At 38.9% G+C, this 21,415-nt stretch overlaps 1 protein-coding gene, 1 long non-coding RNA gene and 1 other non-coding gene across 4 annotated transcripts; 1 reads left to right on the plus strand and 2 right to left on the minus strand.

The window, feature by feature from the left end:
• Positions 1 to 475: 475 nt before the first annotated feature.
• On the minus strand, positions 476 to 10,087 carry LOC121257970. 2 transcript variants are annotated; one of them, XM_041159272.1, is made up of 5 exons: positions 9,791 to 10,086; positions 6,935 to 7,044; positions 6,695 to 6,833; positions 914 to 1,501; positions 476 to 615 (listed from the first exon to the last, which is right to left on the minus strand). In XM_041159272.1, exons 1-5 carry the CDS (start codon positions 9,893 to 9,895, stop codon positions 601 to 603), a joined length of 957 nt encoding a protein of 318 aa, XP_041015206.1. In that variant the 5' UTR covers positions 9,896 to 10,086; the 3' UTR covers positions 476 to 600. The 2 variants fall into 2 exon arrangements, with proteins under 2 accessions (XP_041015206.1, XP_041015207.1); XM_041159273.1 differs by having other exon boundaries at positions 479 to 607; positions 9,791 to 10,087.
• Positions 10,088 to 10,133: 46 nt separating this feature from the next.
• Positions 10,134 to 10,205, minus strand: TRNAD-GUC. The gene has a single exon. It is a non-coding gene; the product is annotated as a tRNA-Asp (tRNA).
• A 350-nt stretch (positions 10,206 to 10,555) lies between these two features.
• On the plus strand, positions 10,556 to 16,005 carry LOC121258457. Its single transcript, XR_005939408.1, has 2 exons — positions 10,556 to 10,681; positions 15,878 to 16,005. It is a non-coding gene; the product is annotated as an uncharacterized LOC121258457 (long non-coding RNA).
• The last annotated feature ends 5,410 nt before the right edge of the window (positions 16,006 to 21,415 follow it).

The following is a 21,415-nucleotide window of genomic DNA, read 5'->3' on the forward strand; positions in this document are numbered from 1 at the left end:
GCAGAAGGTTCAACACTACCAGGAGAGGGAACATCTGCAGAGTATCTGGCTTCATTATTTTCCAACTGAGACTTCACCATACAGCTAAAAGCCTTTGAAGGGCTATTCGAAGCCTTTTTCTTCCTAGACACCTTTTTGAGCAGAGGAACTGCTTGTGGAAGCAGAAGTGTCATCATTGACTTGGCGATTTCCTGACCAACTGAATCATAATCACTCTTTTCAGAACTTGCATTTGAGTTAGATGTGCCTGTTTCTTCCTGTGGATGTGATTCGGTCACCATTTCTTCAGAAATGACCATGTCAGCTGCAGTTAACTCTTCTTTCTCATTGTATACACCTTTATGTCGGGGACTTGCAGGAGGACTAGAAGTATTATCTGCATTGAACTAGGCTCAATTACAAACTGAGGGAACTACAGATGATGATACATCAACTACTAGCCTATGTAGCACAACACAGTGAATGAGTTGAGGAATACCTTGTGTAAGATCTAAAGTATCTGGTGCACAAAGACCATCACCAAGTACCAAGCAGTCTTTTTGAGCTAGTGCACTTCTATTTTCCTCTTCTGCTACATTTTGAACATTGAACTCCTCTAACTCAGTATCTGGAAATCTACAAAGCTGTAAGAAGTTAAGAGTGCTTCCTATTTCATGTCTTTTTTAAATTACCTATATATATATATATATAAAGTGTTTCCCATGCTAAACTAGTTGACTGTAGAATAATGAGTACAAATTAAACACAAATGTTAAGAAAAAGTGAAAACTCTGAGCTTGGGGTGTAATTTAGAATCAGTATGTGCGTGTGTGTGTGTAAAGGTAAAACATATGCACATATGCAAATTTCCTGGGAGACAAAAACATCCAAGAGCTTATCAGCTTCTAGGATCAAAGAACTGAGATGCGCTTACAGGTGCTTCCCCTTCAGGAAAGTTGTTAGCTACTCCAGCAGATTTACAATTTTCTGAAGCATCAGGTTCCCTCTCTTCCTGAGTAGGGACAGCTTCCTTCATCTCAGAGTGGTCAACAGAATTCAATAGTGGCCCCTCTTTGACTGAGAAGTGGCTCGTCTCTTCTATAGTTCCAGATATTAAGTGAGGTGACAAGACCAAAGCTCCTGGATGTTTATGAACACCATACTCTTTTTCTGGAGAAGAGGGAGGCATGAAACATCCAAGATTATAGTTCTTCTGATTCCCTTGTCCTAAAGCCGGTGCGTCAGAATCACAAATGAGATCTTGAGATCGGGATCTTTTAAGTCTAGCCATGCCAACTGACTTCGTAATTACAATTTCATGTTTTCTACTTCTCTTCCCTTTATTTGGAATTTTTATATATGGTAGCAGATCAGGATATGTACATTCATCTGAGAGTCGACTGTCATCCTCAGTTTTAGAAGTGCCATTGCAGAAATGGGAACTTTGCTCTGCTATTCCATTGACATTTGCCACCAGTTCCCGAAGCAGTCTCTGTACTAATGGATTTTTAAACCCGAAAAACTGCACATCACATGCCAAGACAATGAATTTAATCTGGGCACAACATACTGGAGTGTTAGGACAATTGATGCTATTAAGAATTGATTATAGCAACAAGCCTAAATGTTGACTCGTTGGATATGAAGCATCAGCAGTGAAAGGGAGCAGGGTATTGGTAATAAACTCTTCACCCTTATCTTTTTTTAAAACTGCAATTTAAGGTTGACTCATGACCAATTTAAGATTAATATTCTATTTTCTTGTTCGTTGTTGATTGTATGTTTTCTTGTTTTACTTATCAAAAACTCCCAAGGGGGGAAAAAAGTAGAAAAAAAATTATTTACTTTTTGCACAGAAGATGCACTATTCTATTTCAACTCAAAGGATCATATTCTCCTGTCAGAGGTTCAAACATAGTAAAGACAAATATTCTGTTTCAATCCTGTCAAGTTTCCTAGTTCCTTCAAAATGTAAGGTAAGGTCTTAAACACAATGTTCTTTATTAAATGAAGTTTGCTGATATTACAAGCTGCCAATGGGAGTCATGTACACTCTAGACTTTTTCTCTCCGTACACTTGCGAAAAATCACGATGATGGTGCATCCCCGTTACTGGAGTCACACTACTAGTGTTTGAGCTTCGTGGTTTCTTTTAGTGCTTTGTGATACTCTATTTTAACGTTTGGTTGGCTGTGATGCAGTCGTGTCGTAACGTTATTATTGATTATAAGACTTTCGAGTTTAAGAAGGAAGATGATAGGCAGTGGAGAATCACGGAGAGTAGTCGTCGGGTCATTAAACATATCTCCATCGATCATGAAGCTTTGGCTTGGTTGGCTACTCAAGTGAAGGAATGTACAGCTTCTGGGGGACCCTCTGAGTTTCTTAGAACTCGCAGAAGGGGGGACCAGGTCCTGGTGATGCAAAGACGACTCAACACTCACGGCAGGTTCTTCACCTTGTCAGAGTTTGGGCATGAGAGGAGGAATTGTCTGATAGTGGTACCTGCAGGGAGGAAGGGGGACGGATAGAGGAACTTCGGAGAGAGCTTGAAGGAGCTGTTAGCTCCAATCTCTGTTTCGGGTGAGAAAAACAGAGGCAATGGAAGGCTACCCCCACCTTCGACGACGGTGCTTAAGCCCTTCGCACGGTCATACAGAAAGGTGCTCGAGGTGCCTCGAGCAGCGAAAACAACAGAGAGGGCAGGCTCGGCAGGTATAGGAGGGTCTTCTTCTTTGGTGTTTGCTTAGAGTTGTAAGGAGAGTGGCAGGGCAACGGTCGGGCTGAATGAGGAAATCCTTCTTCAAGCGTTGGCTGAGATGGAATTGCAAGTGGGTGTCTTGTCTAATAATATAAGTTGGTTGAAACGATGCACCAAGGGTAAGGCAGTTGGGGACGTGGGCTTGGGCTTGGGCCAATTCCTTCCAGGGCCTCTTCAAGCTGGGCAAGTATTAGGCCAGTCTAATGGGGTTGGGTTGGGCAAAGGCTTAGGCCCAGCACAGGTATGGAGGGAGAAACATCAAGCCTCGCCTGATATATCGGTACAGGGGTGTTGTCCCCTCACCACGTCACCGATACGTGACCGGCCAGACCTAGCTCCGGCATAGAAAGGGTCGCCAACTCCCGACGACCACCCTGGTGGGTCAATAACGTCAGACTGCCGGTGGGAGTGCAAGAATCTCGAGGAAGGAGAAGTTCGAGAAGTCTGTAATGGAAAGGGAGGTTTCGATGGAGAGACCAGCACACCTATCCTGTCGATTTTGGTTGGGGAGACCAGCTCACCTATCCCAAGGTTGGGAGAATTGCCCTTGAGGGGGGAACAACCCAATTTTGGTGGTGCCGGCGAGAGAAGTAGCTCTGAGTTGTTTTCGGTCGAGATGCAGGAGGGGTGTTTTCCTGGGCTTACGGCGGCAAGGGAAGTAGAGTTAGAAATAGAGGGAAGAGTTGCAGGGGTAGAGGTGTGAGATGAATTCTCAGGGGGCTTACAGATGGTGGTCAGTGAGGATGGGGGTAATCTGAAAGAGTTGGGCAGTCCTACCCCGCTTGTACTATTCATTCTAATCCAACTTCTATCCCTGCGGATTGGGTGCTAAAAAAGGTGGCAGAGCTTTAGGAACTTCTGGGGATTTCTTGTGTGAGTTACAAAGAACAATTCAAGGCTCTTCTGGTGGCCATTGAATCTGGTCAATCAACAGCAGTAAAGTCGGCTCCTAAAAAAGACAGAGAGTTGAAAAGATTAATGTGCTCTATTAATTACGATAATAAGGAGGGTAGTGTGGGGAGGGAAAGACAGAAGGGTAGGGGGAGCAATTTTTCTTATGAAGCCTAAAATCATATCGTGGAATGTCAGGTGGATTAACAATGCTAATAAGCGACTTTGCATTTGTTCTCTTCTTCGCAATTGGAAAGTTGATGTTGTATGCCTCCAAGAGACTAAGTTGAGCCATGTTGACAGAAATGTTATCCAGAGTTTATGGGGTTGCGAGTTTGTGGGATGGAGTTTCTTAGCCTCTTTAGGAGCTTCTGGAGGGGTTTTGTTGATGTAGGATATGAGAGTGGTGGAATTAGTAGAGGACGACATTGGGAATTATTCAGTGGCTGCCTCTTTTAAGAATATTGTGGATGGTTGGAGGTGGGAACTTGCGGGGGTGTATGGGCCTAATATGGATAGGGATAGACGATTGTTGTGGGAAGAGAGCTTGCGGGAGTGCATAATATATGGGAATTACCTAGGGTTGTGTATGGGGATTTTAATGTGGCACGCTTTCCTTGGGAGAGGACGGGGACTACTTCTTTGACACAGGCTATGGAAGACTTCTTGAAGCTGAATTTTTATCTCAATTTGATTGATCTTCCTCTAGTGGAGGGGAGGGGGGGGTCTTACACTTGGTCTAACAGTAGAGGGGGTCAAGATTAGACAGATTTCTAGTCTCTTCTTCATAGGAGACACATTATCCAGATCTAATTCAGAAGCGTTTGCCATAGGTATGCTCAGATCATTTCCCTATTTTGCTAGATTGTGGCGGTATTCATGGGGGTAGGAGATATTTCAAATTTAAAAATACGTGGCTCAAAACGGTTGGTTTTGAGGAGAAGGTGAGGAATTGGTGAGCCTCCTATTCTTTTCATGGTACTCCCAGCTTTATTGTGACTTGCAAACTTAAAGCCCTCAAGTTGGAGTTGAAGAAGTAGAATATTGAGAATTTTAGGCATACCAATGAGCAAAAGAGTCTTCTATGAAATGAGTTGAGCTCTATAGAAGAAGGGAAGGTAAATGAAGAGTCTTTGTTGAGAAAAATTAAGGTGGTGTCCAAAATAGAAAGGATTTTGTTGTTAGAAGAAATCTCTTGGAGACAAAAATCTAGGATGACGTGATTAAAAGAGGGTAATAAATGTACTAAGTTCTTTCACAAAATGGCAAATTCCCATAGGCGCAATAATGTGATTGAGGTTATACATTCTGGTACCATGGTGCATCAAACTTCAGCGGACATTCAAGCCCATATAGAGAATTATTATGAAGAGCCTCTTAAAGAGACGGAGGTGTGGCGTCCTAAATTGGATGGGTTACATTTTGAACAGTTGGATGGCAATGCAACGAGTTTGTTAAAGAAGCCTTTTGAGTCCGAAGTGCTGCAGGTGGTGAGAGGTATGTGCAAAGATAAAACTTTAAGTCTAGATGGTTTTTCTATGGCTTTCTTTCAAGAGTGTTGGGACATAGTGAAAGATGATGTAATGAGAGTCTTACATGAATTTTATTTTTGCCATAAGTTTGAAAAGTCCCTTAATGCTATTTTTATTGCACTCATCCTGAAGTTAGCAGGTGCCATTGAGTTGAAAGATTTCCGTTCCATCAGTCTGGTAGGTGGGATTTATAAAATCATTTCGAAGATGTTAGCTAATTGAATGAGTTTGGTGATGGATAAAATCATTTCCAAGCCTCAAAATGCCTTTGTACGTGGCCAGCAAATTTTAGACTTAGTTTTGGTCGCGAATGAGTGCTTGGACAGTCGGTTGAGGGCAAGTATTCTGGAAGTTCTTTGCAAATTGGATATGAAAAAGGCCTACGATCATGTGTGTTGGGAATTTTTGTTATATATGCTAAGGAGGTGTAGTTTCAAAGATAGGTGGTGCGGTTGGGTGAAACATTGTGTATCATCCGCTCGGTTTTCTGTTTTAATTAATGGGCAACCTTGTGGATTCTTCCCGAGTTTGAGAGGCTTGAGACAAGAAGACCCGTTATCTCCCTTTCTCTTTGTTATAGTAATGGAGGCCCTGAGTCGTATGGTGGAGGCGACAGTAAGGGGAGGTTTTATTGCTGGTTTTTCAATGGGTAACTCCAATGCTTTTTCCATTTCCCATTTATTGTATGCAGATGACACTTTAATTTTCTGTGATGCTGACAGTGGATAGTTGCAAGCTTTAAGGACTGTTCTTTTGTGTTTTGAAGCTGTCTCGATACTTACGATGAATTTGGAAAAGTCGGAATTGGTCCCGTTAGGGGTGGTGGACAATATCAGTCATCTAGCAGGTTTGTTGGGGTGCAAAGTAGCCTCTCTTTCTATGAAATACCTCGGTCTTCCTTTGGGAGCCTCTTTCAAAGCAAAAAAACATTTGGGATGGTGTTGTAGAGAAGGTAGAAAAAAGACTAGTAGGTTGGAAGGGGTTGGAAGCGGCTTTACTTATCAAAAGGGGGGAGACTTACCCTCATCAAAAGTACATGGTGTTACATGTGTAAAAGCAAAGGCAAATCAATTGAGCATCTTTTCCTGCATTGTGAGGTGGCAAGGGAGCTATGGGCAGGTATTTTCAGCCGAGCTGGGTTGTCTTGGGTCATGCCTAAGAGTGTGGTAGAACTTTTAGCATGTTAGAACATGCATCATCATTGTTCCCAACTGGCAGCGACATGGAGGATGATTCCTTTGTGCCTTTTATGGTGTATATGGACAAAACGCAACGAGAGGTGCTTCAACAACAAGGAGAGGAATGTGGGGGAATTATGGAACATTTTGTCTTTTCTTTAGTTCAATGGTTGGCTGCTATTGTACTAAAGGGAGGGAATGTTCATGAGTCCTTGTTTTCTTTTCAGCTTTCTAGAATGTAATTAGAAGTCTCTTTTGTATACTTCATGTGTACATAGGTGTTACCTAGTTTCATTCAATCAATAAAATTTCTTACTTATCAAAAGAAAAAAACACAAGCTGCCAATATCTACCTCCACCCCATCTATCTTGCATGAAAATCTCTTTCCATGCCAAATCTTCATGCGAGTAAAACCTTTCTTTTGGCATTTCTCCCATGCAATATCTGGAGTTTGGCCAGAACATGAACGTCCATCAGAAGCAATCTGCATATACAAGATGGAATTTACATGTTTTATTCATAGGCTAAAAACTACATTGCAGCCCCAAACTAGTTAGCAAAGCAAATCAAGAGCAGCAGAGCCAGGCTACATACCACAAACAATGGACCCTTAAGACCTTCATGAATTTCCATCTTATACATGTTCCCATTATGAGCTCTTATGACTTGATACCCAACAGGATAAGGATACCGATCTTTACCCTACAAAATAATAAAATTTAGTTGATTTCAAATGTAACATAAAAGGAACAAAAAAGAGTGACATGGCATGAGTTCTAGGGAAGGGAACACATTGCAGAGAACTAACATGGCTTTGTTCCTTATTCTCAATGCACCGAATGGCGAATATAGTAAACCTTTGTTAGGATCAATTTAACACTTCAGAGAGAAGCATTTGGAAACTTTTTTGATAAGTAAGAAAATGTATTGATTCTCATAATTAGGTATAGCCCAAGTACACAGGTAGTATACAAGAGAGAAATACCTAATTACAACCTGCAGACAAAAAAAGAAGCATACAAGTCATTAAAACTATCGCCCTCAACTATAGTAGCCTTATCCCAAAGTAACAAAGATTGTAAAAATAAGTCTCTAACCCCCCCCCCCCCCCCCCCCATGATCGTTCTCTATTTTCAAAGCATCTTTCATTCCTCTCATTCCATATACACCACATAAGACATAGAGGCATCATCTTCCAAACATCCGCTATTTGGTGATTTCCCTGTACACTACTCCAACAAGCCAAAAGACCACCACTCTCTTAGACATCACCCAAGCAATGTCCAGCCTTACAAGAATTTCATCCCATAAAGCCTTTGCCACATCACAGTGGAGAAGCAAATGGTTCGTCGATTCGCCATTCCATTTACACATAAAGCAACAATCCATTATGAAAAAGCCAAGCTTCCTCAACTTGTCTATGTCAAAATTTTCCCATGAGAGGCCAGCCAACCAAAAAATGTAACTTTTAGGAGCACTTTGATTTTCCAAATGCGCTTCCAAGGGAAGAGAATGGAAGGATGAGAAAACATAACATTAAATAAGAATCTAACTGGATGCATCCCCAACAGTTTTTCCTCCACACCACAGTCCAAATTCAAAGCATACAAGGTGCCACAAAACTCAGAAATGTCTCTTACTTCCCAATCTTGAACTGCTCTGATAAATGATACATTCCACTGCAGCAGGCCATTTGAGGAATCCATATAATCAGCAACGGAGGCTTTCTTATGCAATGCAATTCTGAAGAGATAAGGATAAACCTCCTTTGAAGCAACGTCTCCGCACCAAACATCAACCCAAAATCTGACCCTAGTACCAGGCCCCACCACAAATCTGAAATTACAAATGAAATCCTCCCAGCCCTTCCTAATAGATCTCCATACTCCCACATTATATGATCCATGCACTTCATTAGAAATCCAACCTCCCCAAGTGCTCCCAAATTTAGCATCAACCACAATCCTCCATAAAGCATCTATTTCTTGGTGGTACTGCCACAACCATTTCCCAAGCAAGGCCTTATTAAAAATACTCAACTTTCTAATTCCCAACCCTCCACGAGAAAGGGGTGTACAAATCTTGTCCGATTTGATCAAATGGAACTTTTTTCTCTCCCCCAATCCACCCCACAAAAAACTAAGTCGATCTACAAAGCATTTTTCATAAGATAATTGCAAGTCAGTAATAATGGTGAGACCATTAAATGGAGCACTTCAAGAATTCACAGCCAACCTTATTACTTCAACTTCAACTTCAACTTCTCTTTTCATTGACAAATATCTCCACTTTTACTTGATAAATCAATAGATAACAAGCTATATGGACAGATTCCACCTATTAACCTTTTTTTTTTTTTTTTTTTGATAAGTCAGATTCCACCTATAACTAAAAAAGAAAAACTTTCAAGCAATACAAAATGTCATTCTTCGCCTTTGTTGCTCACCATATTCATACTGAAACCCTTTCTGTACAGGCATACTAGAGTGAGAGCTGGTGATGAAACAAGCTTAAACAACCGATATTTGATAACTTTAGCTTTGAAATGTTATCTTCAACAAGACCCACCCACAGGTAGCCCCAAGTGGTAAGGGCGAACTTGTGTGCATGAGCTCCATGTCACAGGTTTTATTCCCCTTGGGATCAAGTTTAAGTGGGAGGCCATGGCGGTGGACTGCTGTGCTAGTTTCCCTGGGTTTTAGGTTCCATGGATGAGTTCACGGGCTCTGCCGTGAGGTGGTCCCTGTCATAAAAAAAATGTTATCTTCAACAGCCTATGCCAAGCAATCAGGTCTTATTTTCTTCCTCATCAGCTTGATCTTGATCGTGTGTAGGCAATTTGGCCATCCAAACATATCAGAAGTTTAGTAGAGCACTATCATCACGGAATTTTGAAATCATAATTTTTTTTGTTCTTTATTTAAGAAAATCATATATTCTCCTCATTCTCGGACTCAAACACCCCTGTTCCGCATATCTTTCATCGCCTTTCCAAAGCTTTGAAACCAGTACTGTCTGTTCAGTCAATGAGTGAGCGTTTTCAAGTTTTTTGTCGAGAGCCTTAGGCCAAAGTGAAAATTTTATGAATGACTTTATTGTTACCCAGTACTAACATTGCTGGATCTTCCTAATGCATTTCACAAAACAATCGTTAGACCACTCCTATAAGCGATTAGCCTTCCCAAACATATCAAACAATACGCACAAGATCTATTTGCGAGATTTAAATCATGTAAAATCCACTTAAGTGAAGTCATGTCGGTTTGAATGCTAATTATCACATCAATACAGATCTCAACCTACATACATTTCAAGATGATTCGCATGGCCACGCAGAAAATCAAACTGAATGCACATTACAGGTTTTTAACGAAAATAAATGGAAAATAAAAATCAAGAAAAACAAATATTGAGAGAGAGAGAAGGGGGAAGAGAGTGGAAACCGAACCCTAGAGCTGCTCCAGTACTTCTTGTCCCAAGGACCTTTGTATAGAGATCCAATGGAAGTGATTTCTAGGCCGTCCGATAGGTCATCTTCTCCAGGTTTTGCCATTGGTAGGTGAAGAGCGCGAGCGCTGAGCTCCGGAGTTTCGAAAATGGACGAAGTTGAAGGATATTGATTTTATAGATTGAAATGCCTAGTTCGCAGAGTGAGAGAGAGTAGAGATAGCGGGAACCGAAATCAAAGAGAAAGGGGATGTTTTTCGTTAGGTATTCCCTCCAACTCCAATGGATAAATACTTCGAAAACAAAATGTTACTGTTAGCTACTAAAAAACCAAAAATTATATTCGCCGTTGCCGGGGATCGAACCCGGGTCACCCGCGTGACAGGCGGGAATACTCACCACTATACTACAACGACTTTGTTGCAATTTTATCCCTTTAGTAATTATTTATTATTTTTTAACTGACTTTTGCTGTTTAAAAAAGTTCTAGAGAAAAATTCTGTATCCAGTCCATACTTTGGGACCCCATGCACGGTTAGAGAGGAATCGTTTCATTAATAGTTAAAATGTTATCATTCCATTAAGTGGAGTAAAACACAAGAAACAATGAAAGAATCCGACCCAAAATCAGATTTTCAACTTCAGCTTCAGATTTTAGATATCTCCAATCTTCCCAAAATAATTGAGACCGTCATCACTTTTGGATCGGAACACCTTCGCCTTCAGATTGAGATCATCATCGCCTTCTTCACTGCGAGATCGTCGTCCCCTTTCTCAGCAAGGTAAATTTTTAGTGGAACCATACACTTCTTTGAGATTTTAGAACCATAAATTTTTCAGTGGAACCTGTAATTTTTGCTCTTTATGTTCTCTACAAAATTTTTGGATTCTGGTTATGTTATGAACCCAACTGTGTGTGTGTGTGTGTGTGATGAATTGTAAAAAGGAAGAATAGACTCTGATTCTTTGAGGAAATCAGCACCTTCAGAAGGATAAAACCTTGTATTGATAAATGATCCCTCCTTACAGATTCTTCTGAAAAATTTAACGGAAAGAAGAAACAGAATAGTAAGGTAAATGACTGACAAGCCCTTCATGGGCTGGACAGAATAACATAAGTAAAACTAAAACAAGTAAACAAAATTAAAAGAGTAGGCCCACAGCAAGCTCACGATGCAACAATCCACGACTCAAGCCTGACCGACGATCAATTACTCAGCCCGTAACCCCCTTCTCTTCTTCCTGCTAACTTAACTTCTTCCTACACGACACCAAACACCCAACTCCTCAACAACACCTTCCCCTCAAAAGACCTTGCCCACAAGGTCGGGGAACTACCGGCGAAGCTCCTCCACGGCGACCCACGACGAGTCCTCTTCTGGAACACCACTCCATTTTATCAAAGTTTGATCAAAGCATGGTTTTTGTGCTTAATCATTCGACAATCTAACACCCTTTTTGGTTCGATGCACAGGGATCCAAGAGGATCGACAGACGACAGCCCCGGTGAGGGATTAATACTCGAGCGAATGTGTTTCTTGAAGAGGGAAACATAAAACACGGGGTGGATCAAAGAATTGGGGGCAACTCCAGTCTATAGGCGAGTCCACCAATATTTTCCAAAACCTTGAAGGGTCCAAAGAAACTAGGGGAAAGTTTGGAACTTTGTCGTGTGTCTACACTTTGATGTCGATGCTTTTGTAGTTTGAGGTAAACCAGATCCCCAATCTCGAATTCTCCGCTAATATGGTGCTTGTCATACTATTTCTTCATAGACTCTTGGGCTGCTTGTAAATTTTTCTTGAGTATTGTGATGATTTATTCTCGGGTCTTCAGTTGAGAATCAACCTCCTAGTTCTGAGTAGTTCCTGAGACATACTGCACTAGGGTAAAGGGTGGAACCCCATACAAGGCCTCAAAGGGGGTGACTTTAGTGGAGGAATGGAGGTTTGTGTTGTACCACCTTTCCCCCATGGTAACCAAGTGGACCACTCCTTTGGCCTGTTGTGCACGAAGCACCTCAAATACTATTGTATGCAACGGTTAATCACCTTAGTTTGACCATCGGATTATGGATGGTATGTTGAGGAATATGATAGTTTAGCGCCTTAAAGCTTGAACATCTCCTTCTAGAATGAGCTGGTGAAAATCACATCACGGTTTGATACTATAGTAGAAGGCATCCCATGCAATTTGAATATCTGTGAGAAGAATAGTTTTACCACTGTAGATGCAGTGTAGGGGTGTGACAAGGGAAGGAAGTAAGCATACTTCGTGAATCGATCTACTACCACTAGGATTACTGAAAACCCTATTAACATGGGAAGTGCCTCAATGAAATCCATTGAGATGTCAGTCCAACTTCTGGTAGGAATTTGCAGTGGTTGGAGAAGACTAGCAGGGTGCAGGTTCTCGGATTTGCACCTTTGGCAAGTGGCACACTCCTTTATGTAGGTTTTAAAATCTTTTTTCATTTCAGGCCAGAAAAAATCAGCCTTAGCCTTGTGTAAGGATTTTTAGTACCCTGCATGTCTTCCATAGGGGCTGTCATTTATTTAGTGTAACACTTGAACTTTAAAAGGAGAGATTTTAGTTAAGTAAATCCTTATCTTCTTCAAAAGCAACTCATTCACCAAGGAGAAACCCTTCTCAGCTAACTGCCCCTTCTTTAATTTTTTACATAGCTCTCGAAGCTCCATATTACCCTTATAGGAGTCTCTTAGTTCCTACAACCATATAGGATCCAGAACTGTGATCCCAGCCAAGGACCCTTCTTCAACTACCTCGTGCTGTCTTGACAAGGCATCATCAGCCTTGTTTTCTCTTCCCTTCCTATATTCTATTGAAAAGTCATATCCCAATAGCTTACTGATCCACTTTTGTTAGGAAGGAGTACCAATTTTCTACTCCAAAATGAACTTCAAACTCTACTGATCAGTCCTAATTACAAAGGGTCTACCCACCAAGTAGGGTCTCCATGGCTAAGGTAGGCTAAGGGTCTCCCCTCCTGCATTAGGATAACACCAATGCCCACACCTAAGGCATCACATTCTATAAGAAAAGGCTTAGAAAAATTTGGCAAGGGTAACACTGGGGTTTAGTCATAGAAGTTTTCAGCCTCTCAATGGCCTTAGAAGCTGATTCAATCCAGTGAAATGAATTCTTCTTGAGTAATGCAATAAGGGGGCAACCAATATTCCATAATGCTAAATGAATTTTCTGTAGTATCCTGTAAGTTCCAAAAATCTCCTCAATGACTTTAAGGATTTAGGTAGTGGCCACTCTGTCATAAAGTGTATTTTGGAGGAATCAGCCTTAACCCCTTCAGCCGACACTATGTGGCCCAAATTCTCCATCTCCCTACATCCAAACTTGCATTTGCTCTTCTTAACAAACAGTGAATGTTCAGCTAAGGTTTTCAACACCAAGGTTAAATGTCCCAAGTGTTCTTATTTAGTTTTACTATAAACCAGAATATCGTCAAAAAAAACGATCACGAATTTCCTTAAGTAAGATTGGAATACTTCATTCATTAAGCCTTGAAACGTGACAGGGGCATTGATCAACCCAAATGGTATCACCAAGAATTCATAGTAACCTTGGTGGGTCTTAAAGGCTATTTTAGGCACATCTCTTTCCTTGACCCTTATCTGATGGTAACCGGATCTCAGATCCAGCTTAGAAAAAATAGTTGCCCATTGTAATTCATCTAGCAGCTCATCAATCACTGGAATAGGAAGCTTATCCTTGATTGTTTCCTTGTTTAATGTGCAATAGTCCACACACATCGTCCAACTCCCATCAGCTTTTCTGACCAGCAATACAAGGGAAGAAAATGAGGATTGGTTGAGTCTAATTACTCCAGCCGCCAACAATTCTTGTACTATTTTTTCAATTTCATTTTTTTGATATAATGAGTACTGTAGGGTCTTACTAATACAAGTGTGGTGCCCTCTTTAAGGTTAATGGAATGGTCATAATTTCTCTTAGGTGGTAGTCCATTAGGCTTAGAAAAAACCTTACTGAATTTATCTAATTCCCAAATCCACGAGTACTTGTGACTCTTCCACACCAGATTTAACTTCAAGAATATGTAAAAACAACACCATCATTTCTACTTTAGTGAGCTGAGTTAATTCTATCCCCTCAATCCATTCAGTTAGGCTAGGATTCAAGCCCTTAAGTGTAACAAAAACCTTCCCCACTATAAAGGTCATAGTTAGGGATGAAAAATCCCATAATACTAGTCCCAAAGTCCTCAACTAGTGCATACCCAGCACTATATCACACCCCCTAAGGGTAATAAAAAGAAATCAGTGGAGAATGTCTGCCCCTGTACCACAAATTCAGCACCAGTCAACTTGCCTTTACTTCTAGTTCTCTCTCCATTAGCCACCCTTACCTCCATTTGTTCTTCTAAATCTACATCTCATTTAGCCTTAGTTGCTACAGCCTAGATCAAGAAAATTATGGGTACTTCCCGTCTCAACAAATATCACCACAGATTGCCCTTTTATTTTGCCCAACACCTGTATGGTTCTTGGATTAATAGATCCTATTATGGCATGGAGAGATATCTCAGGGGTCTCTCCCCCACCTTTTGCACCATCAACTCTTCGTCTTCCTTTTCACTCTCTCCATTTTCCTCCTCAACACCCTCATCTTCTAATGGTAAATCCATTCCTTCCATAACAAAAAGTTTGGCTTTCATACATCTATGAGTATGATTCCATTTGTCATTACAAAAGTAACAAAGTCTCTTTTTTCTTCTTTCCTTCATTTCAGTAGGACTCACCCTCTGGATAAGGAGAGTTCCCTTGGGAGAAAACCCTTTAGAAGGTACATTTTCCCTCTTAGTAAACTAAGATGAAAAAACCTAGTTATCACCCCCACCGTGAACCCCTTTTGAAGGGTTACTATAAAAATTTCCAAATATAGAATTCCTTCTTGAATTATTTATGTACTCCTCTTGGATTTTAGCTAATCCAAAGGCAGAGTTCAGATTCTAAGGTTTAAGCATTCTAATAGGGAGTCTAATCTCATCATTAAGCCCACTAAGGAAACAACTGAGTTTATAATTTTCAGACAACCCTCTAAGACGAGTAGAAAGAAAGTACCTCAAATTGTGTCATATAAACTGAAACAGTAGTGGTTTGCCTCAACCTGGTAATGGCCTCCATGGGTCATCGTATGAAGAGCTTCCAAACCTGATCTGCAATTCTTGTATAAATGAATCTCAAGTCTGCAAACACTCTATCTCCTCAGCATCCTGAAACCAGACCAAGGCATCTCCCTCCATGTGAAATGAACACATAAGTATTTTCTGGTAATCCAACATTAGGTGTAAAGCAAAATAATGACTCACTCTGTAAATCCACCTAGTTGGATTTTCTCCTTCAAACCTTGGAAAGTCCAGCTTAACTGAACGAAAATGCATTTCCCTAGTAGCTCCCGAACCATCCCCAATAACCTCTTCCTCCTAGCGGGAGTTATGGACAGATCTGAAGTGCGAGTGACCCCCATTTAAAGTTTCTAAAAGAAGATCCATTTTCTTTGATAAATCATCAAGAGATTTCTGATGGCCCTTTACTCTTTGGTCTTGCAGGTCTTGATGCTACTTCATCCCCAAAACTAGCTTCTCCAGTTCCTTGAATCGAGTACCCGCAGCCATGGATGATTGCTTCCAGGTTCCAGAAACTTTGGCTCTGTTGCCAGAAATTGTTATAAACCCAAATGTGTGTGTGTGATGATTGTAAAAAGGAAGAATAGACTCTGACTTTTCGAGGAAATCAACACCTCCAGAAGGATAAAACCTTGTATTGATAAATGATCTCTCCTTACAGATTCTTCTGATAAATTTAACGGAAAGATGAAATATAATAGTAAAGTAAATGACTGATAAGCCCTTCATGGACTAGACAAAATAACATAAGTAAACAAAAATAAGTAAACATAATTAAAAGAGCAGTCCCACAACAAGCCCACGATGCAACAACCCACGACTCAAGCGTGGCCCACAATTAATTACTCAACCCGTAATCTCCTTCTCTTCTCCCTACACGACTCCAAACACCCAAGTCCTCAATAGGTTAGTTGCTTGGAAAATGGAATGGGGGAGCGAATGGAGGTGTAATTTTTTGCCCACCAAATGTTTGTTTTTAGGCTCACTTGGAAAGGTCACTTGTTTCCTAAACTAGAAAGCAAGCATGTCGAGTCCGCTTGGATTTTAGTGCTTCACACATACAGGTCAACTAGTATTATATTTATTTATATATATATATATATTGAGCTCCTCCAATATTGAACAATATCCATGTTTTTTTGTAGGTAAGTACTTATGGATGTACATCGCATATATGAAAGACCCTGTCCAGTCCATACCTTCTATAAAAAAAGTATTAGGCCTTAGCCTTGAGACTCACATTATTTCCTTAGTCTAATATATTAACAATCAAAAGGAAAGAGAAGTCATTGGTAGAATTACAGTGTGTGAAATTCAAGATCTTAACAACTTATAATTACAATAAGTTTAGAATCATTAGAATTACGTAGAGTAAAATACTGAAAAGAAAATGGACCATATATTGCGACTAGTCACCAAATTATAAAATCATGCTCTGTTTCTCTCTTTTCCTGTTTTCCTACATGCAAGAAAATGCAACAAATATGTCAAAATGGGGTGAGAGGTAGAATTGTTTTTATGAAAGTATTTTGTTGGAGAGAACTTTATCTTTACATTTTTCAGTTTTGTATCAACTCAAAAGAACTTCATAGGACATCGAATGACGGACATGTCATTGTCTGCAATATTTCTGAATGCTATGTGCTTTTGTCCATACTCTTCTTATGACATTTTATTGTATGCATGGAGGTTTCTATGAAAGACACTAATATTGAAGAGATTTTGCACGCTGGAGCACATTCTGGGTCATGCAAGAATATAGTTGTTCCTAATCCAAGTCCATTAACCAATACTGCATGAAGCTTTATTGGATCTGTTCAGTTCTCAAGATTTGCTTTAATAGCCCATTCTCCAAGTTGCTTGATTCTTTTCTTGGATTGGAAGAAGACAAAGTAATGGCCTAGAGGGAACCATTGTGTACCAAGAAGTGGTTGTTACGATCAAGATCAATGGAAGATTAAGTTTGTGTTAGGGACTTCTTTATATATTGTTAATAGATTTATAGACTTGTTAAGTTTTTTAGTGTTTGAGTTCAATGTAACCCAACTGTGTACCAGAGTGTTGACATGTAATGTGTTTCAGACAGTTTCAAATGAGTTTAATGGAAGATAGCTTTTTTGCTTGAAGAGTTTCCTCTAACTGTTTGGCTTTCAACTATGAGATTACTGCTTGTATATTATCAGAAAATAAAATTTGTAACCCTCAGATTTGTAAGTGGCATTCAGATTTGTATAATGGTTAGGACTGATCTAACATGCACCATGCACCACATTCTCAAATAAAATCACTCATATATATAATAAAGGTTCAATACATATTATACATTCAGAATTCACATTCACATTGAGTTACAATCAATACATTTAGGTTCTACAAAAATTTCCATATTGGCATGTTGCCAAGCTACTAATGCACCAGATAGGGAGAGTTGCCAAGTTACAAAATTCTCAAAATGCCACAACCGATCATCAATGAGCCAAAACTACATGCTCTCAATTTAGGGTTGCAATATGTGACACGACCCGTTAACCCAACATAAACATGACACTATAATAACGGGTTTGGATTTAGTCTTAACGGGTTTAGGTCAAAACGGGTTGACCCATTAAGACACAATTGCTTAACAGGATGATAGCAGGTTAACCCGTTATGACCCGTTGTGATTTTAACCTTTATATAAAATTATGATAAACTTAATTAGGTCAAACAAGTTAATTTCGGGTTTGTTCAACCCATTTACATAAACATATCGGGTCGAGTCGGGTCAGGTCGTGTCGTGTTAACCTATTTCGTAGTATTCACTAACAGGTCAAAACGGGTTGACAAGATACGACCTGTTATGTTAATGGGTCATGTTAGGGTTTGAAATTTTGACATGATAAGCTTAATGGATCGTGTTTGGGTTGACCCATATAGTAAAATATACAAGCCTTGACATGACATGAACAAGACCCGTTAACACGATTTGACACATTTACTCTCAATTATCCTCATCAGCACCATGATGTTGAAAGTCCACCTGCAATGTGTAAAATTGATAAGTAAAACATCAAGCATTATTAAGCAAAGAAAGGTGCATGGAACTACAACATACCTGTGTATGAACAATTAATTATGTGCCAGGCAGAAATACCTCATTTGATGTGACTGTAGTGCCACTCGTGTTTAATACATCTTCTGAAAGTGAGTTTGCCTACAATTCAATACATAAATAAATTTTCAATCTAGTATATGTGCATTCTTCCCATTTCTCCATCTAGTTGTACACTAACAATACCTATTCAAAAAGGAAAACTAACATAAAAAATGGACCAGTGAACCATCTTGAAATATTTAAGCACAAGAGAAAATTCAAAAAAAACTAAGCACACAAAGAAATATACAAATGTCCAACAAGCACAAGAAAATTATGCACATAATTTTATAGAGTCCTGTTCTTCTTCCTTCCTTTTCGTAACGTGGAAGGAAAAAGTGCACAACTTTAAGTCATAAGAATGTGTCTATTGTTGCACTCAACCCATTTAAGCCATCACTAAAGAAATACTACTCTGTTTTGACAAAAAAAAAAAAAATAGAAATACTACTCTGCTTGCAATTATTCATATCAAATTCCTTGCCAAAATAAAAATGAAAAAAATATAAATCATAAAACCTTCATTCAATCTTTTAGTTCCACCGCGAGAAAGCTATTTTCAACTTTTCTAGTTCCCTATCATTAGTATTGTTTGTGCTTGTGTTACAAGGCAAAAAAAAATCTTTGGAACCAACCAGCAACAATGATTTTTCAAGTCAGGAAAAACATACCTAACAACATAACAATTTTTTGCTTGTGTTACAAGGCACGGATAATGAGAGAATGGTAGAAGTCGATGCAAACAGTGGTGGAAGAGAAACTCAATTCGACGACGGCGAAGTAGATGGATTCTGAGAATACTCGAAACGAAACCCTGAGACCCACTGGGGAGATTTATGAGGAGGTCGATGGTGATAGAAGTGGCTGATGATGGTGTAAGACTCGACCATTGCTATAGTGTTACTCCATCGCACAGGGATTGAAGATAGGAGGGTGGGAAAATTTGCAATCAATTTCAGAGGAATACAAATGCATTTCGACGGAAGATAAGTGGCATTATTGTAATTCAAAAAACTTTTAGGGATAAAAATGTCCAGGCCTGCGTGGGCAATCCCGAAAGTATATGTAGACGGACTCATCGAATAAATGAAATTTTCTCACGTGGAGCTCACTTATTCCAAAAAATCTATTTGGTACTTGCATGCCCGACACTTATACAAATCATTTTCTTTTAAATAGAAAAATAAATGAAATTTTCTCATGTGGAGCTCACTTATTCCAAAAAATCTATTTGGTACTTGCATGCCCGACACTTATACAAATCATTTTCTTTTAAATAGAAAACAAAATGAAACAAACTATTGATTTGTATCTAAATGTTATCCCAAACCAAACCTAGAACAAAAGCGATACTAAAATAATCATTAATCAGTATGAGTCTCGTCTCCTTAACATTATGTTCATGAAAATTCAAATTCATAATCTCTCATTTAGTAAACTATGAGAATAAGGTCTCGTTTGATTATACATATGAGATGAGAAATCTATGAAAAATAGTGAGATAATTTGTTAATAGTAGTAAAATAGTTTGAATTAAGATTTTTATAAGGTTTTGAAAAATGAGAGATAAAAAGTTGAATAAAAAATTATAAAGTTAAAAAATGGTTAAGATATAATTTTTAATATCATTGTTGTTTTAAAATTTGAAAAATTTGAAAAAGTTGAATCGTGTTTTGTATTTTGTTTGAAAGTTTGAAAAAGTTGTAATGATTAGATGAAAAAGTTGAAAATTTGAAATTAAAAAATATTTATATTTGAATGTTAAAATGTGATAAAATGTTTTGAAAAGTTTGTGAAATTAAACCAAGCCTAAATTTTGTATTAATAATAGTAGTGCCTTCACTCCATGTGTGAATTACCAACTTTAGGAGCATGCCGTAATAAAATTTTGGAGAAATGTTGAATCAATCTTATGAGTTAAAAGATGCTGCCACAGCTAGCTGCCACTGTGGCATAAAATCTGGTTTGAGCTCCTTGTCTTATCGCATCCTGCTTTAATTAATATCCAAAATTTCCCTCTAATTTGAATTTTCAAAAAATAAAAATGTCAATGAAAAAAAAAAATAAATAAAAGGTGGGCTTTGAGAGGCTCCATCTTGTAATTCTAGTTATAGAAGGAAATGTTTTTTCATCCTCTATAATAAAAAATATTTATACAATTTTAGGATATACAAATCTCGAATATTTCATTTGAAAAATAGGAAAAATCTAAGACTCACATAAAAAAAAAAAAAAAAATCAACTTTTTCATGATGGATGCCACTTTTTTCAATATAAGTGCACTGAACTTGCACTATAAAATTGTATTTAGCACTACTTCTCTATAAAAATCTATTGGCTTCGTAGTTCGTTGCAATTTGCAGGCAAAATATGTTGTAAGAAAATCCACACCCACACACAACATTAGTGAGATAGACAATGAAATAATTGCGAAAACATGGGAATCAAGCACGCACACACACAATACACAATATTTAACGTGGTTCGATAACATGTCTATATTCACAGAGTTACAGGTGATTTTATTTCAGAAGAGGTTACAATCACACAGTGAGTTATAAGAGTTTTACTCTATGAATACAAATTTCAACTCTCTTTATAGGTCTTTTTCTCTCTCGCAATATTCATCTGTACCGTTTCTGTTCCTCTTAGTTCAATCTAATACATTTCAATTCCAAAACATAACATATATATAACAAATTGCGCCCAGAAACCATAATGCGGCAAAACAGGGTTCTTTGCTTGAACAAACAGCCTATCTAACATTGACTCGAGCAGCCAATCAAGCGAACACTAGGATTGAGTTTCGCTCGAATCCACTGTCGTGCAACCGGTAGCGAACAATATGTCTGAGCTTCGCTCAAGCGCCATGTTAAGTGAGAGTCAAGCGAACTCTCGATTTGATGTCTTCTCAGCTCAAAACAACCAGACTCCGTGACCCAGCAAAATAGGCAATAAGTAGAAGAAGGAAAGCTAAACCGCGGTCTTTGCCAATCAATGGACCAGTTTTATTAGATTTAATTAAGTTTGTCAATCTCGAATGTACCACTAGCATTAGTCATGTTATCATGCATGTGTTATACTTCCAAAAAATTAGTCAATTTGCTTTATAATTGTAGCATAATTGTTTATTACTTATGTTTAATATCAAGTGTATCCAAAAAAGAAAAAAAACGATTATTTTGAGAAAAATGCTAAATTACAACTAGTTTAACGGCAAAGCCTTTACAAAAGAATGTGAGGTTCCCCCGGGGGGGGATAATATAATTCCTTGCTTTGAATGACCAGATAGCATTATTTTACTTTTATTT

Source organism: Juglans microcarpa x Juglans regia, chromosome 3S, assembly GCF_004785595.1.
Source record: "Juglans microcarpa x Juglans regia isolate MS1-56 chromosome 3S, Jm3101_v1.0, whole genome shotgun sequence".
Classification (NCBI taxonomy): domain Eukaryota; kingdom Viridiplantae; phylum Streptophyta; class Magnoliopsida; order Fagales; family Juglandaceae; genus Juglans; species Juglans microcarpa x Juglans regia.

What these genes read in the sequence shown, in the direction of transcription:
- LOC121257970 (XM_041159272.1), bottom strand. Translation starts at nt 9,895, where the DNA reads ATGGCAAAACCTGGAGAAGATGACCTATCGGACGGCCTAGAAATCACT. An exon ending in AGTACTGGAGCAGCTCTAGG is followed by an intron (nt 7,045 to 9,790) that starts GTTCGGTTTCCA and finishes ATTATTTTGTAG; the next exon opens with GGTAAAGATCGGTATCCTTA. An exon ending in AAGGGTCCATTGTTTGTGGT is followed by an intron (nt 6,834 to 6,934) that starts ATGTAGCCTGGC and finishes TTCCATCTTGTA; the next exon opens with TATGCAGATTGCTTCTGATG.